The sequence below is a fragment of the Rhineura floridana genome, chromosome 11 (genome assembly GCF_030035675.1).
Source record: "Rhineura floridana isolate rRhiFlo1 chromosome 11, rRhiFlo1.hap2, whole genome shotgun sequence".
Lineage (NCBI taxonomy): Eukaryota > Metazoa > Chordata > Lepidosauria > Squamata > Rhineuridae > Rhineura > Rhineura floridana.
In genome coordinates this window covers 10,017,583-10,034,803 of record NC_084490.1, presented here as the reverse complement: position 1 = coordinate 10,034,803, position 17,221 = coordinate 10,017,583, and the positions used below count along the sequence as shown (strand labels likewise).

Below are 17,221 nucleotides of genomic sequence, written 5' to 3'. Positions count from 1 at the left end.
TGAGAGGAATAGCTTAGATATTTCAAGATAGACCAAGAGCAGATATTGCAGTGGGCAATTTATTTAGTTATTTCACTCTTCAAAGGAAATTAGACTACAAATAAAAAAGGTTGAGTATTTGAAACATTTTTTGTAAATTTCACAAGTCATCGTTCCTAATTAAAATGCTTAAGTTGGTGTTGTTTTTGTCTTCCTTCTTTATTTCCCTGTCTCCTAATGCAAATAGGTTGAATATTTGAAACATTAATGTTTTCTCCTTATTAGCTGCTCCTTTTTGTTCAAATCAGGCCTGAGCACAATAATGTAGCATTTAGGAAAAAAGATGCAAACCAGTAACCCTGCACCGGATGACAAGATGCAGAAGATCTCCACAGCCACCATGTATTTCCCCTTGGTGCTGAGGTAGGAAGGAACAAAGGAGACCCAAACACTACAGAAGACCAACATACTGAAAGTTATGAATTTGGCTTCATTAGAACTGTCTGGCAACTTCCTGGCTAGGAAAGCCACAGTGAAGCTGACAGTAGCCTGAAAGCCCATGTAACCCAAGACACAATAGAACATGGTGACCGACCCTTCATTACATTCAACTATGATTTCTCCAGACACTGAATGCATGTCCAAATCTGGGAATGGGGGGAAAGAAGCCAACCAAACTGCACAAATTCCAACTTGAACAAGAGAGCTGCACAAGACAATAGAATGTGCCAATCTCTTCCCCACCCATTTCCGGAAAATGTTTCCTGGCTTAGAGGCCATGAAAGCCACAACCACTGTAATGGTTTTAGCCAAAATGGAAGAAACAGCAACGGAGAAGATGATGCCAAAAGCTGTTTGTCTGAGGAGGCAGGTGACCTTATTGGGTTGTCCGATGAATAGCAAAGAACAGAGGAAGGAGAGGAGGAGAGAAGTTAGGAGAAGGTAGGTGAGACTTCGGTTGTTGGCTTTGACAATGGGAGTTTCCTTTTGCTTAATGAAGACTGTAAGCACCAGAGCTGTGATCAGAGAAAAGAGAAGAGACAAAGTAGCTAAAGTAACACCTAATGGCTCTTCAAAAGATAGAAAGCTTTGGATCTTGGGAATGCACTCATCTTTGCGGTGATTTGGGAAGTGATCTTCTGGGCATCTGGTACAGTAATCCAAATCTGAAAAAAGAAGATATGTATCCTGTAAAGATAACACAATGGTTAGCAATAAGAAAAAGAACCTTTCTATGAATCTACCTAAATCAGTACCTGCATCCCTGACTTATGACCTAAAAGCATATCAAGAAATTAAATCTCATTCATTCTATGATTATGTGGAAAATCCTATGGTCTATCAGATAGGAAACTTTGGATCTTGGGAATGCACTCATCTTTGCGGTGATTTGGAAAGTGATCTTCTGGGCATCTGGTACAATAATCCAAATCTGGGGGGGGGGGGGAGAAAGATATGTGTCCTATAAAGATATCATAATGGTTAGCAATAATAAGGACCTTTCTATCATTACACCTAAATCAGTTCTTGCATCCCTGACTCAAAAGCTGAGTCCAGGGGTTAAATCTTATGCATTCTATATGAAAATCATGTGGTCAACCAGTGCACTTTAACCCTTATTAGTGAATAAAGATTTGTGCTACAGCGGGATATTCTGAGATATGAAAAGAGGGCTTAATGTCAGTGTAAGTTCTCTGAGCCTTGCCACCATTTTTCCAAAGTAGACAAAGGCCTGCTGTAGGGAAAAGGAGAGATGTTATACGTAGCAATATAAGGAATATTTATTTCATTTCCCTCCTTTCTGTTTTGCATTTTTCCCTTTCTCACTGCTTCAAGCACCCAACAGCCCATATTTAAGGTATTCTTATTTATTTATTTATTCATTCATTCATTCATTCATGCATGCATGCATTCATTCATATATGATATGATATTATTTATATCCTGCCCTTCCTCCCAGCAGGAGCCCAGGGTGGCAAACAAAAGCACTAAGAACACTTTAAAACATCATAAAAACAGACTTTAAAATACATTAAAACAAAACATCTTTAAAAACGCTTTTTAAAAAACCTTTCAAAACATCTTCTAAAAAAAGATTTAAAAACATTTTAAAAAATGAGAAGGTTTAAGAACATATTAAAAAGCAATTCCATCACAGACACAGACTGGGATTGGTCTCAATTTAAAAGGCTTGTTGAAAGTGGAAGGTTTTCAACAGGCGCCAAAAAAGATAACAGAGATGGCACCTGTCTACTATTTAAGAGGAGAGAACTCCACAGGGTAGGTGCTGCCACACTAAAGGTCCGTTTCCTTTGTTGTGCAGAATTGACCTCCTGATATGATGGTATCTGCAGGAGGCCCTCACCTGCAGAGCGCAGTGATTGACTGGATATATAAGGGATAAGACGGTCTTTCAGGTATCCTGGTCCCAAGCTGTGTAGGGCTTTGTACACCAAAACTAGAACCTTGAACTTGGCCTGGTATCAAATGGTCAGCCAGTGCAATTCTTTCAGCAGTGGGGTGACATGTTGACAATACCTTCCCCAGTGAGCAGTCTTGCTGCTGCATTTTGTACCAGCTGCAACTTCTGGACCAATCTCAAGGGCATTCCCTGCCCCAAGAAGCCTGCTTTGCTCCCTCCCTGATGGTCTTCCGGAAACTTGTAAAAACTATTTTGTTCCGGAGAGCCTTTGCTTGGGACTGAAGGGTCAGCCTGACACTTTTTTTTAACTTTCTATATTTTATTTTTATCTTTTAAGTTCTTTAATTCTCACTTTCTTATATGTGTGTATGCACATATATACATGTTTGTATGTGTATGCATAATGCATTTTATATGTATGTGCATAATGCATTTTATGCATTTTAATAGTATTTCATACATTTTAATTTACTGTAATGTTGTATGTTTTGTGCATTTTATTATATATGTGTGCGATTTTATTGTAGCCGCCCTGAGTGCCCTATTGTAGGGTAGAAGGGCAGGATAGAAATATTTTAAATAATAAATAAATAAATAATAAATGAATAAAAACAAAAAAAAACTTTCAGTCTCCAAAGTCTTGCTTTTTCTGTGGAGTGAGTTGCAATATTGGACCCAGCTATCTGATGCTTTTAAAGCAAGGACACTATCATTCCAATCCACCCCACCATTTCATTATGTGGCATGTACAGGTCAAGCACCTACAGAAATCAACACTAATTTAACGTCTTCACTGAAAGGGATCCTAGTGAGGCTTCTCGACTTACTACAAAGCAATAATTTGTCCTTATGATATATCCCTACTTCTTTCCTCCCTAGTCCATAAATCCCCCTTCCTTCAATATTTAACTGTTCCTTCTCTTCTAGTTTTATGTTGGTACATATGACTGTGGATCACACCCACAGCTGCCCCTAGGCAACAGGAAGCAGGGCAGTTGCCCCGGGCCCCATGCTTTGGGGGGGCCCGCGCTTGGCGATCTGCATATAAAAGCAGCAGCCACATCCTCCTCAGGGCCACAGTAGCGAGCTGAGGGGAGCGTAGAAATGAGCCAGGAGGAAGAGGTGCAGTGGCGGACTCCTGACAGCTGCGGTAGCGAGCCAGGAAGGAGAAAACCTCGCAGTGAGAAATGCTAAGTGAGTCTACAACAAAGGCTGCAAAAAAGGGAGCCGCAGCCGAAAAATACAAAGCTGCTGCCGCCGCCACCAATAAAGGCTGCAAAAAAGGGAGCCACAGCCAGAAGTTCCTAGCAGCCGAAATACAAAGCCTCCACCACTGCCTGGAAGAAAGGATATAGAGAGAGAAAAAGAATGTTGGGGGGGGCAACTATGCTTTTTCCCTGGGCCCCGCACATGCTAAGGGAGGGCCTGGTCACACCAAATGTGTTTCATTTCCATAACTACATTGCCAGATTTTATTTTCATACTCCAAGACACATTTTTAGTACTCAGGCATTTTACCCACAATATAGTCTGATATGTCTCAATTAATTTGGCCACCTTTCCACCAAAACATTTAACAAATTATTGGAACTATGCATAATATGAATACACTTCCTTTAATCTCTCCCAGAATTGCTCAGGACTGGGCCTAATCCCATCAATAAAAACTATTTAAAACAACCTGCAGGTTAAATCTCATGCATCTTTCTCAAACAACTTTCCTTAGTTTTCATTAGAAACATATAAGTATTCTTCCTACCCTTCTGGTTCGAGATCATCTCTTCTGGACACGGAGAACAATCATAGCAACAAAATTTCTTCCCCTCCTTCTTTTTCCTGCTGTACCCAGGATAGCATTGCTCATTGCACAAGGATAATGGAGGCGCCTGTTGTTCAGCAATGGAAGGGATTTGCACTGAATTTGGGATTTTTTAAAATTTACCAATAAATATTAGAAAAGGAACATAAGAACATAAGAACATAAGAAGAGCCTGCTGGATCAGGCCAGTGGCCCATCTAGTCCAGCATCCTGTTCTCACAGTGGCCAACCAGGTGCCTGGGGGAAGCCCGCAAGCAGGACCCGAGTGCAAGAACACTCTCCCCTCCTGAGGCTTCTGGCAACTGGTTTTCAGAAGCATGCTGCCTCTGACTAGGGTGGCAGAGCACAGCCATCACGGCTAGTAGCCATTGATAGCCCTGTCCTCCATGAATTTGTCTAATCTTCTTTTAAAGCCATCCAAGCTGGGGGCCATTACTGCATCTTGTGGGAGCAAATTCCATAGTTTAACTATGCGCTGAGTAAAGAAGTACTTCCTTTTGTCTGTCCTGAATCTTCCAACATTCAGCTTCTTTGAATGTCCACGAGTTCTAGTATTATGAGAGAGGGAGAAGAACTTTTCTCTATCCACTTTCTCAATGCCATGCATAATTTTATACACTTCTATCATGTCTCCTCTGACCCGCCTTTTCTCTAAACTAAAAAGCCCCAAATGCTGCAACCTTTCCTCGTAAGGGAGTCGCTCCATCCCCTTGATCATTCTGGTTGCCCTCTTCTGAACCTTTTCCAACTCTAGAATATCCTTTTTGAGATGAGGCGACCAGAACTGTACACAGTATTCCAAATGCGGCCGCACCATAGATTTATACAACGGCATGATGATATCGGCTGTTTTATTTTCAATACCTTTCCTAATTATCGCTAGCATGGAATTTGCCTTTTTCACAGCTGCCGCACACTGGGTCGACATTTTCATCGTGCTGTCCACTACAACCCCGAGGTCTCTCTCCTGGTCGGTCACCGCCAGTTCAGACCCCATGAGCGTATATGTGAAATTCAGATTTTTTGCTCCAATATGCATAATTTTACACTTGTTTATATTGAATTGCATTTGCCATTTTTCCGCCCATTCACTCAGTTTGGAGAGGTCTTTTTGGAGCTCTTCGCAATCCCTTTTTGTTTTAACAACCCTGAACAATTTAGTATCATCAGCAAACTTGGCCACTTCACTGCTCACTCCTAATTCTAGGTCATTAATGAACAAGTTGAAAAGTACAGGTCCCAATACCGATCCTTGAGGGACTCCACTTTCTACAGCCCTCCATTGATGCTTTGATGAAGCTTTGATGAATATAAATACTAACATCTCTGACTGTGGAGACAGTATAGAGAGGGTGGGCAACGTTTGCTATTTTAATAATAGGAAAGCCTGAACAAAGTCTCTATTTTTGGCCAACCAAACACTCCAGTGTTTTCATCACCTTGAAAATGCCTTAGAAAAAGATCAAGACGTAATGGACTAAAATATCTACACTCTCTTAGCTACTAACATTAGTATCCTGCACTGGCTGCCTATCTACTACTGACCCATGTTCAAGGTCTTTGTGCTAACTTACAAAGCCCTATCCCTCAGAATCAATGCCACCACTCAACAGCTATTGAGCAGAGGTAGCAACCCTGCATGGTGCAGAAAAGTCACTTGCAAAGCAGCACCTACTCCTCAAAGGACCTATGCCTATACTGAACTGCTGTGGCATTGAACCTGTGAGTTGGGTCTCAGGCAGGCAGGAGAACTATGGCATTGGGCCTATCTTCTTCTAGAATGATGTGGCAGGTAGATCTTGGCATTTTTGTGGGTTTTCCCACCTGATGCCTGCCTCTCAATCCTGCGTGATCCTCCAACCCAGCCCTAGATCTCTCTGGGCTCAAATGATTTGACGCAGGCTTCACCTGACTCTGGTGCACAGCTCTAATTATTTATTTATTTTATTTATTATTTTATTTATACTCCGCCCTTCCTTCCAGCAGGAGTCCAGGGCGGCAAACAGAAACACTAAAAACACTTTAAAACATCATAAAAAGACCTTAAAATACATTAAAAACAAAACGTTAAAAACATTAAAAAAAACTTTAAAAACATCTTTTTTTTAAAAAAAGGGTTAAAGATATTAAAAGACATATTAAAAGCAATTCTAACACAGATGCAGACTGGGATAGGTCTCAACTTAAAAGGCTTGTTGGAAAGGGAAAGTCTTCAAAAGGCGCCGAAAAGATAGCAGAGATGGCTATCAAAAAGTTCTGTAATACTTAGTTGATGATCTTTTTAAAATGTGTTTTTATTGTATATAAATTAAAGGGGATGTAAGATGAGTGACTTATATGGGAACACTGGAGTCTGAAATAATAGCCAGCCATTGTGCAGTCACCAGGCCTCGTGCCAAATGTGTACATTAATGTTCCATGAAGAGGGAATTGTACACATTTCCCAGTCTATATACATAATCTTCCACCAGACCTTGGGAAATCTGAATGTAATGCCTGAATTGTGTACATACTCCGGTCATTATGCATAGTCCCCTTTGGGATTTTCGGAATGTGCATATCTTGGATACATTTTGTACATTCTCTGGACAATATGCACATTCTCTGGTCAGTACGCATAATCTTCAAGACACATGTCTTTTTTCCTATCTCTTTTCATAATTGTACAATTTATGCCATCTAGGCTGCATCTGGCTCGCTGCCCAATCTTACATGGCACACAGCATACCCTCCCACTGATCAGCACAGCAGCAAGGGGAGTGGTTAAGATTAACAATGAATATTTTTATGCAGTCCAGCAGCTCAAATCCCATGCCTCATTCTCAACTAACAGTCTATATTTTTTCATTAAAAGCATATATTTATTCCTCTCCTTCCTTTTCCTGCTGAATCCATGATAGCACTGATCATTACTGTATTTCCCTTAAATCTAACAGCCCCATTAATAAAAATGCATATTTTCATTTGAGATACAGTGACAGTTTTCTACACCTGAGACAAGCCTCTGTGCCACTCAAGTCTCTCCTTATTAAGGGTTATCATTTTGTCTGGAGGAGCCTGAGGATCCAGCCTTCCCACTTTGACTCGGGCATAGGAGTTATTCGGGAAAGTGACCATGTTTGTAATATCAAATCCACCTACTAATTCTCCATGTTCATTAAGCATAACTTCATCTCCAACACTGTTGTTGAATGGGCTATTCCTAAGCAAAGAATGGAGCTACAAGGTGACAGAAATAGAACAGAGAGCATAGTAAGAACTGAAATATTCTGTTACATTTTTGTGATCAATTTACAAGTACATTCCATGCATATCTCCTCAGAAATAACTCCCACGAAATTCATTTGGACTTATTCTTAGGTAAGTTTACTTAGGATAGAACAAAATAACACAAAGGTGAGAACATTTTTCAGCCTGAGGGCTGCATTTTTTTCCTGGAGAACCTTCCAGGGGCCACATGGCAGTGGTGGGAGAGGCAGAAATCAAAGGGGGCAGAACACCAAATACAAATTTTACTTTGTACAGGAAACTACTTTAAACACACCTATCTATCCTCTGTGCAGGCAAGCAAGATGCATTATTAGAGTTCAGGGACACACTTGGGGTGCAAAGCAGGTTCAGTGAAGCATGTGGCCTGGGGGGAAAGTTTGAGGACCAGATAGAAATTCCTGGGGGGCTACATTCGATTTCCAGTCTCAAAGTAAATTTATGAAAATGCCTTTTTAGTTAAAGGCTAAGGAAAAGGGACAACATCTCCCTTAATGTAGAAAATCCACAATGTCTGAAGGGCAAGATGTGAATCACTGTTAGTTGAAATCTTCATATTATTAGAAGAACACTGTGGATTAGTAAACGCGCAATAAATGATTTAGTACTATGGCATCGATACATGGAAATGGCAGAAAAGAGACTGACATCATGAGTGAGACCAGGAGATATGATTCATGTTCTAAACGTATTTAGAGGCCAAAGGCATGCAAATTATAACAATAGATCTTTGTGACTAACGAGACATTACCTGCCAAGGTTCCACTTGCCAAGAATTTGGCTTGTCTCTGTTCTCCATTTTTCTGAACTTGGAGCTAGTCCTGTACATGACATGTAAAGCATGTGCCACTGCATAAACAGCATTATAGATACTGTAGCTGTGGCCAGTCATCTTCAATTGAAAAAACTGTCTAGGTATGTTTTGCAGCCTCTCCTCACCAGTACATGCATCATCTGTGGGAACATTGGAGTCTGAAACAAGACAGTCAAATGCTTGCTCCCAGAAGTCTTTGATAAAACCATTTCCTTTCGCTTGAGTAGGGCTTAAACTCTGAAGAAATGGTTGGAAACCTGGAATCTCATTTGAAGGAATTGTGAAGGAAATAGCACCATGGAACATTTTGATATCCCAACTCCTTTGTAATATAAAGAGTGCAAAATCAATCTGGGCTGTAGTAATCCATACCCTTCCAAAAGATGTCTTCTCATTGTATTGAAGATCAGTTGCAAGAGACTCATTTATTCCTAAGAGAATGGCAGCCAACCATCCAATGTTGGCATTTTCTCCATATATGACAACTGCATTGGCTTTGCTGTCTTTGAAAACTGGAATACTGTTCATAATGTATTTGTTCATATCACTCATTTCAAATATACGCACAGTGACTGGAACTTTATTTGTGAAGGCTGAACAAATTCCAGACTTGGAAAGCATTGCCTCAATGGTCTGCAAGAAATGTTCTCCACCATCATCATCAAATGTCATCAGACCAACCCATTTCCATTTGAAATGCACAAGTAAGTCAACAATTCCCTGGTACTGAATGGCTTCATTGGGGACCATGTGATAAAAGGAAGGGAACCCAGTTTCATCTTTTGCTGCTGGTTGAAATGAGCCATATGAAAACTGAAATAGATAAATAAACAATGGACAGATATTTCAGGGAGTCAGTACATCTGATAGACTATTTATGGAATCATTCCAACATTGATAGTTCTTAATGCATTCTATGTGCAGGTACTAATAATTTACAAGGCCAACATCAATACTTGGAATTATACTGGGGAGAAATTGGAACTCAATTAAGTCGCTTAAAGATAGTTGTTATATGTTCTCTGTAGTGTCCATTGATTAACCTCTGATCAGTTCTCAACTTTATGTCTGGAATATATATATATATATATATATATATATATATATATATATATATATATATAGTATGTTAGCAGCTGATGAAGACGGAAGCTGAAACGTTTTGTTAATATAATAAAAACCTCTGTTTGATTAATCACAATTATGTTTATATATATTTTAGGTGATTAACGGAATCCTTATAGGGATCCAGAGCAAGCTTGAGTGAAGTTCTGTTTGTTGCTTTCAAAACTGTCTTATATATATATATAAAAATGGCAGTCCCATTTAGGTTGCATAGCAATAACCTATTAATCAAATTATGAAGACATGAAGGACAGTGGCATACTAATTACTAGTCAACTAACCAGGACTGCTGGACAGAATATTTGTAGAAAAAATACCACCTTGGCATCCAGAATTAGTTTTGGTCCAGAATTACCCCCTAGATGAGTCTAAATACAACCTTCATGATCAGATAAAGTACCTAGGAGCTTCACCCCTATCTTTTATGGATTCATGTGCTTTCTTAGCCTCAGTCCAGCCTATTTGTTACCCAGAAAACACATTTTCATTGTCTTGCTTCTATAAATAATCTACAGAGTACAAAAGAAGCAATTAATCTAGAGATCTCTGAGGATCTTGTAAAGGAATTTCAGATTTCCCAACTATTTAGTGCACATTTGTCCCATTTCAGTAATCATCTCAAATATTAATCTCCAGAAACTTTAATAAAATTCTTCTTTTCCTCACATTGATATGTTATCCATTGATCTGTTCTCTATATAGAGATAGCCACTTTTCTAATGCTATAAAACCACAATACATCATTACATATTATCCCTCTTTTTATTTTCCAACCATACTTTATCTATTTGAAGAATTATATTGCTACAAAGAAGAAAAGGTAGAGTGGATCATGTGTGAGATTAATATATATGCCCCCCCCATGAACTCCCTGCATAGATCCTACCTGTGGAATCTTGTAAAGGCTTAAAATATCTGCCATCTGTGAACAGGTATCAGACCTAAGTCCACCAATGACTCCCATTAGCTGTGTCTGGATGCCACATTTGTAACCTGGGAGAAATTGATGTAATTTGAACAGCAGGTCCAGTGTGGTGCGGTACGTCATCCTTACATTGTGGTAGCTATCATAAATGCGGAATCCAAGAGTGGCATTGGGCAGTATGTTGGGAATCCCATTGATCTCATGGATGGCAAATGCTAAGGCTAGGATGTGTTGGTAGAACCTTGGGATCATCCTGGAAATAGAGGTTTATAAACTCTTTTTAAAAAAGAGATTTCTACATTTTATCAATATACTGATGAACTCTTAGATACTGAAGTGCTTGACTGTAAAAAAAAGGTGGCGTTCACCAAATACAATATCAGATCAATAAAGAATGTGAGTGGGAAAACCCCTGTTCATGAGGAGGAGGAATTTTTTGAGCCAACATCCAGATTGCCTGGTTTTCTGGGTTGCGTACCAGTATTGGCTGAGACAATGCCACATATAAATATACATTCTTAAGATGCATGCAAGTTTTTTACACAAGTTTCACCTTCCGTTTTTCCCCACAGTTTTTGAACACCATTCAAATTGCAAAAACTCATAATTCCAGCAGAAGAATGCAAAAAAGTCAATGAAATACCATGTTATTCTTACAACTATATAAAGCCTCAAACTTCAGAATGCAATTGAATCCTGAAAATTGCATGTATGCAGTTGCAAAATGCATGAACAACATTGTGTTAGATACAGTATTTGCAAGGAACATTAGTCTGCTGAGACATTTCCCATCTGCTTTTACCTTCTTGTCAAGGAAGGAGCTATATTTTTTAAACAATGAAAAAAATATGCAAGCAAACATAGGAAAGGGCACCATAGCCCTTTCACTCTAAATACAGAATGACTTAGCATATGTCCCCATAACTCGTGTAGAGTGAAATAGTACCATTGGAAATTAATGAATAAAGGTCTTCTTGCCAGTGTAGACAGAGACAGCATGCATTATTTCTTTTTCCCCACTTGGAAAAAAATGTTTTGATGATACAATTAAGCTATTTTTTAAAGATCATAAAAGATTAGAAACCGAATAAAATTAAACCATTCATCTCATTGACAGCAATAAAGGGAGGTGGGACCAAGAGAATTATCAACCCCAATGAGCTCAGGCATTGGAGAGGCTCTTATGGGAAGATAAGGTCATTCAGACAGCCTCAACCGAAGCCATATAGGGCTTTATAGGTCATAACCAGTACTTTGAATTTTCTCGGAAATAGACCGGTAGGCAGTGAAGTTGTTGTAACAAGGGAGTTGTGTCCTCCCTGTAACCAGCCCCAGTTAACATTCTGGCTGCTGCTTTTTTGCCGAACTGAAGTTTCCAAAAATTCTTCAAGCATAAAGAAATACCAAAATGACAGCAAACCTCACTTCAGTTGTGTGTGGGGAAAATAATTTCTTACATTTGGCCACTAATCTCTTCCTCTGCAGGGTCCATCTGAAAAGAAAGTTCAGGTAAAAGAATGAAGATATGGGTGAATATTCCTCCAGTGAGGATTTTGCTTGGCTGATACCATTCATGTGGTATGTGCACTGGATCATTTCCATTGCAGTTACGATCTGGTACTTTGCAGGCCATGTGATGTAGCTGTAGGAAAAGAAGCATCACAAACAGCTTCCTCCTGATTTGAAGAGCTTTCTCTGAGCCCAGATTCCTATCTGAAACTTTAGATATTAATTGTCCCTGATTACCACTGCCAGCCTGGTTTGAATAATTAGCTTAGATGGCTGCCTATTCCAAAAATACTGATGGCTACAGCTTCTTCAAGACCTGCATTACTCCCTTCTGATCCATTGCACCATAATTTCTGCTGCTAGCCTGGCTTCAACGCACTGGCTTTGATGGGTGCCTGCTCTGGAAATGCACTTCTTAAGACCTGTATCCACTTTTGCCTATAAAGGATAACCAAAATATGCCTGGTATGTTCAAGGAGAGAAAACAGTTTATCCCTAACTGTAGCTAGCAATGGCACACTGTAGTTTATGAATTCATTTCAGACATGCCACTTGCTTATTTTCTCCTGTTGCTTTCTGGAAAGCTACTGGAGCTTTCAAAAGCTGAAGTAAACACAGTAATTATATATAATTACAAGAGAGATAATCACTATGGCATTTGTTTTATTTCTTTTTTTTGCTCTGGTTTGGCATCAACAGTAGATTGGCTGACGCAAAAATATTGTGAGATGACATCTCAAACTTTTCTGCTCCCAACTAAGCGGTGAGTTGAGGATGAGCTACAGTGACATCAAGGGTAAAATTAGTCAGCAAATGGGGATATTTGTATCAGAAATGACAATACTAAAACTGGCTTCCTCCTCTTCACTGGCATTATAGTAAATAACAGCATTCTTTGTTATGTGTAATTCTCCCCCCTCCAGTTCCTCACTCTGTTCCTTCTAAATTTCTACTGTGCATCTCAACATAAATCCTTGGACTAGATTAACAATCAATTACTGGAGGCTTCTAGGATATTATCAGGAAGAGGCTTATCAAGGAAATATTTTTAAAAAGTAGATAAACTATGGTCCAGGGAACTATGGGAGATATGGGCTAACATTTGCAGCTATTCAGTGGCCTCTGATAATGCCATATGTTAAGTAGGCAGGATAAGTCCCCCCCCCTTTTCTTTCATTTTAAGTGTTAGCTTTTTACTTCATTGAATATTTTCATGATCTGAAGCTAGCAAACAAATTTGCACCAAAAGCAAAATCAATGATTACAAATGACTATACAGATTAAGTGTGCAATACTGGCCCAACAAGGACCAATAACCTGAGAATCAATCTACTGTATTTGGTATTCCAGATCAGGGTGGGTGCCAGAGGGCAGCCAGCTCAGGCCCTGGCTAAGGGCAGCTGCAGCCCAGAGAGGCCCCTGAGGGGCCCTTCCTTAGGATGGGAGGGTAGTGCTCCCATTCCACGATCCACGGATCATGGAGAGGGAGCTCCCACGCACTCCCAATGCAGTCAGTGTGGGCTTCAATAAGCCCACACCCCACCTATTTCTCCCATCCCTGTGAATGATGTGTATGCTGCCCATGCATGCCCGCCACCAACCAAAATGGCAGCAGAGGCTTCCCTAAGGGTCTGATGTCCCTACTGCCATCTTGATTGATTGCAAGCATGCACATGCAGCCCGCACGTCATTCACAGGGATAGGAAAGGTAGGTGGGACACATGGGCTAGCTTATTAGCACTGTGCTGCCTGTATGGGGGTGTTGGGCTATGGCGCTGTGGGCCCACGGCAGGCTGGTGCCCAAGGGCCCAGTCATACCTGGCATTGGCACTGTTCCAGATGAAGGTATTCCAGTGAGTTCCTGCATGCTCTGACCCTGACAATGGCACTTTTAGCACCTGTACATGACACAGGAGGTGATTTTGTCTTCACAGTGGGAAGTAGTGAAGAAAGTCCCATCTATATTAAGAGGGAGTTCTAGGGTATATAAAGGGTCATGAATCCACAGCACTGCCAGCGCTGTGCTGTTATCTGCAGCACTTGTAGCTTGCTGCATCTTTTCTCGCATGAACAAAATACAAGTATGAGAAGGGAAGTGTATGGAATTCCATTCTATCAGAAGATAATCATATTTTTCCCCACACCCTCAAAGAAGACTCAAAGGCATAGCTTGGATGAATGTTATATTTATTAAAAATATAACAGATTTTGGAGGACCTGCAGCCCATGTAAACCAAATTTGCCACCACACCAAAGAAGACTCGTGACACAGATCTGGAATAATGTTATATTTATTCAAATATAACAACATAAAGCTTTCCAATTATAATCCAATAGCCGAATTGAACTTACTTCGGGCAGGTGAGGATAACTAACTGGGAGGTAATCTATCCTCCAGTTTGTCTGGGCATGTAAGTCAGAACCTACCTTGACTCCACAGCAATGAAAATGGGTGAAATTAACCCTCCTTGCTGGTAGAGCCAATCACATGGTTCCAACCTCTGCATCCTGGCCCCGCTGTACAGGCATTCACCCTGATGCGCAAGTTGGTTCCACACTGACAGTCCCAGATCCCCACAAGCCACGCATGACCATTGGTTCTCTGGTGAGTGCCCTCAATTAATATGCCTCAGTTACCTTCTTTATATCCTCACCTTCCTCACCTGCCCAAATTCCATGCCAGCCAACGCAGGACAACCCCCCCCCATAATGGCCAATTGAATTAAAAAACCCAAGCAGTATGGAGTAGGCAAAACCAAGGGGATTCTGAAATCAGGATCCCCCCCAAAAAATTCCTACTCAGCGCCAATATTTGGTGACTAGCAAAGGCCCATACTGACAAGGGGGGGGTGCCGCAAGGCAAAGAAAGGCGTGAAAAAGGAGGAAGAGCTGGCTTATAAGCCTACAAATTGCTCCCCCTCATTGATTGAACCAGCCCACCTGACCCATTTTAAACATATCCAGAATGTTCCCGAGCCTTCTAAAGAACTATGGGTGGCGGCAAACACGCCCTTCTCATAATGCAGGAACACCATAATCAAATTTGACCAAATCCAAATGTGCAGGCAGGTGAGGCTTGAACTATCTGGTAGGGCATCAACCCTCCTGACCTCTGGACATGTAACCAGCCATCGGCTGTGGCTCCCTGGCCAAGAATGGGGAAGAACGTCCTCCCTCCCTGCTTAATGAGCCTTGGGTATATGCCCAACTGGTGCATCTGGGCTCCACTGTACTTGTGTTCACTGGAATGTGTGAGTGAGTCAAGTCACAAAGGGCAACCCCTGGTTCCCCCCCAGGCATAAAGCACTGTGAGATTCCCAAAGGGTGACCTTGTCCCCAGAATGCCTCAGTATACCTCAAATTCTCCCCCCAACCTCCTCATCTGCCAAAGGCTAGCTATACCAGTCCATAAGCCAAATTAATTAAACCCAACAGTGTGGAGTAGGAAAAAAATGAAAGGGACCCCCACCCCAAATTCCTATTCAGCTCTTAAGCAGCAACTAGCAGAGCTCAAACTGTCAAGAGGGAGAGTTGATCAGAGCTGGTTTATAAACCATGCTCCCCCAACCTTCCCAATTGGCTGAGGAGAGACCACGTGCCCCCACAACTACTTAGGCAAAACCAACCCAAGTCCCCTTTGAAGGTAAGGTGTGGGTGGAGGTAAACATGCCCCCACTGAAAGAAGGAATGACATTCATAATGTATTTTGCATGACTCTGTTTCTTCATGTATGAAAAAGATTGATGCAGATAGGTGATGACCCAACGGGGGGGAGAATGTGTATTTGTTTATTGATCTGTATTTGTTGTCATACAATTAATAAAAAAGAAGAAAAGGAGGCACAAAGTTTGGATGTGTCAGAACTTTTTTGTTTATTGGAAATTAGATATTTTTAGGAATAAATTCTTCACTCCTCCACCCACCCCCCAATGGACTTAGCAATACTGAGTCCCAGAGCAAGGTACTGGACATACGGTATATGAGGCTAGTGCCATTTCTACAATGGTCACTGTTGATCCAGTGGGTCTCAGGTGTCAAGAAAATGGGGGGGGTGCAAGAGATTTCTAGGACTTGTAGGAGATGACTTCAGTTTCTGCATTCCTCCACAGGAAAGCCACTTGTGAATGAGCAACCTGCAATGCTTTTCAAGCAGTGGTTCTAGAAAACCACCCTCTAAAGGAGCAATCCTGATGAAATATATCAATATAATATTAGTGGTTTGTAATGAATTAACATGGGTGGGGCATGGGTGGTATATGATGAGGCATTTAGGATGCAGGTGGTCTTTCCAGCCTTAGGTGGGATAGGCAGGAGCCAGAACCTTGGCTACAGTTGATCTCAGGGTCCAGGTTCATAGCGGGGGACAGATCACTTGGTGTCTAAATAGCAATATACAAACATGGCCCGTGCTAGCATGGGCCAGGTGGTTCAACTCCACTTACTATGTTGGGAATATAGTTCCAGGGGACAATGTGGCAGGAACCCATGTAGCTTCAGACATGAATGCTCCATATGCCCCAGCCCCATTAAATTAGCAGTTTTACAAGTTTTGTTGAAGGATTATCCCAACATTGTAGGATGGTGAGTTCTTATTGGAAGATTTTAGAGATGGGTTCAGGATCCCTTATCAGGTACCCAGGATTATGTGTTTTAGCAAGAACTTGAAATCAGTAGAGGGTATGGAGGATGTAATCAGGGAGAAGAACCTAAGAAGAAGCAGAGAGGTGAGTGTGCTGGCTCTCCAAGGCCTAGGAAGCCTAATGAGACCTTAGTAACTTAGCCAAAGCAATGGGAAGCTGGAATATTGTTTGTGTGTGCGTACAAGTCTGGGAGGCATTTCTTCCCTAGCTTGTTTAAAACTTTAAAAATATATCCTTTCAACCTGGTTCCATTTCAAAATGGTTTTGAAGAGTAGAGTATGGCCAGAGCTTTAGTTGTGTTAAGAAAAATAAGAAATAAGAAAAATTTAGCCCTTGGTAGTCCATAGTATCTCCTTATGAATACTATTTGCAAGAATAACAGTCCAATGCTTTAGGATTGTGCAAAGTCCTAATGACTTAAGGGAACTTGCTTAAGATGTTTAACTGCCTGGAAACCATTTGTCTTAAAGCTTGTGATGCAAAACCACAATGTGTTTGAGAAACAGTGTGGTTAGCAAGGCAAAAGAATCTACTACTGTGCTAAGAAGTAGAAATGTTAACAGTTGGGAAAAAGGGGAACTAATAAACAAAGCAGGGGTGGTGAAGCAATGCAAAAGGAAGAGGGGCTCTAATGAAATTAACTTGTGTAACTGTGAAAGGTATAAAAAGCCTTCTGCTTGAAGGGGTGGGCGTGCTCCATCTTACCTCACCCCTTGTGTGA

At 40.9% G+C, this 17,221-nt stretch overlaps 1 protein-coding gene across 1 annotated transcript; it reads right to left on the bottom strand.

Moving 5' to 3' along the window:
• Window positions 1–243: 243 nt before the first annotated feature.
• Window positions 244–11,984, bottom strand: LOC133367305 (vomeronasal type-2 receptor 26-like). The gene is made up of 6 exons (XM_061591405.1): window positions 11,809–11,984; window positions 10,313–10,604; window positions 8,239–9,114; window positions 7,212–7,439; window positions 4,161–4,287; window positions 244–1,145 (listed from the first exon to the last, which is right to left on the bottom strand). Exons 1-6 carry the CDS (start codon window positions 11,982–11,984, stop codon window positions 244–246), a joined length of 2,601 nt encoding a protein of 866 aa, XP_061447389.1.
• Window positions 11,985–17,221: the final 5,237 nt, after the last annotated feature.

Coding starts and splice junctions, on each gene's coding strand:
- LOC133367305 (XM_061591405.1), bottom strand. CDS start 11,984: ATGGCCTGCAAAGTACCAGATCGTAACTGCAATGGAAATGATCCAGTG. Junction 7,440..8,238: donor GGCAAGTGGAACCTTGGCAG/GTAATGTCTCGT, acceptor GTCACCTTGTAG/CTCCATTCTTTGCTTAGGAA. Junction 4,288..7,211: donor GGCACAGAGGCTTGTCTCAG/GTGTAGAAAACT, acceptor GCTGAACAACAG/GCGCCTCCATTATCCTTGTG.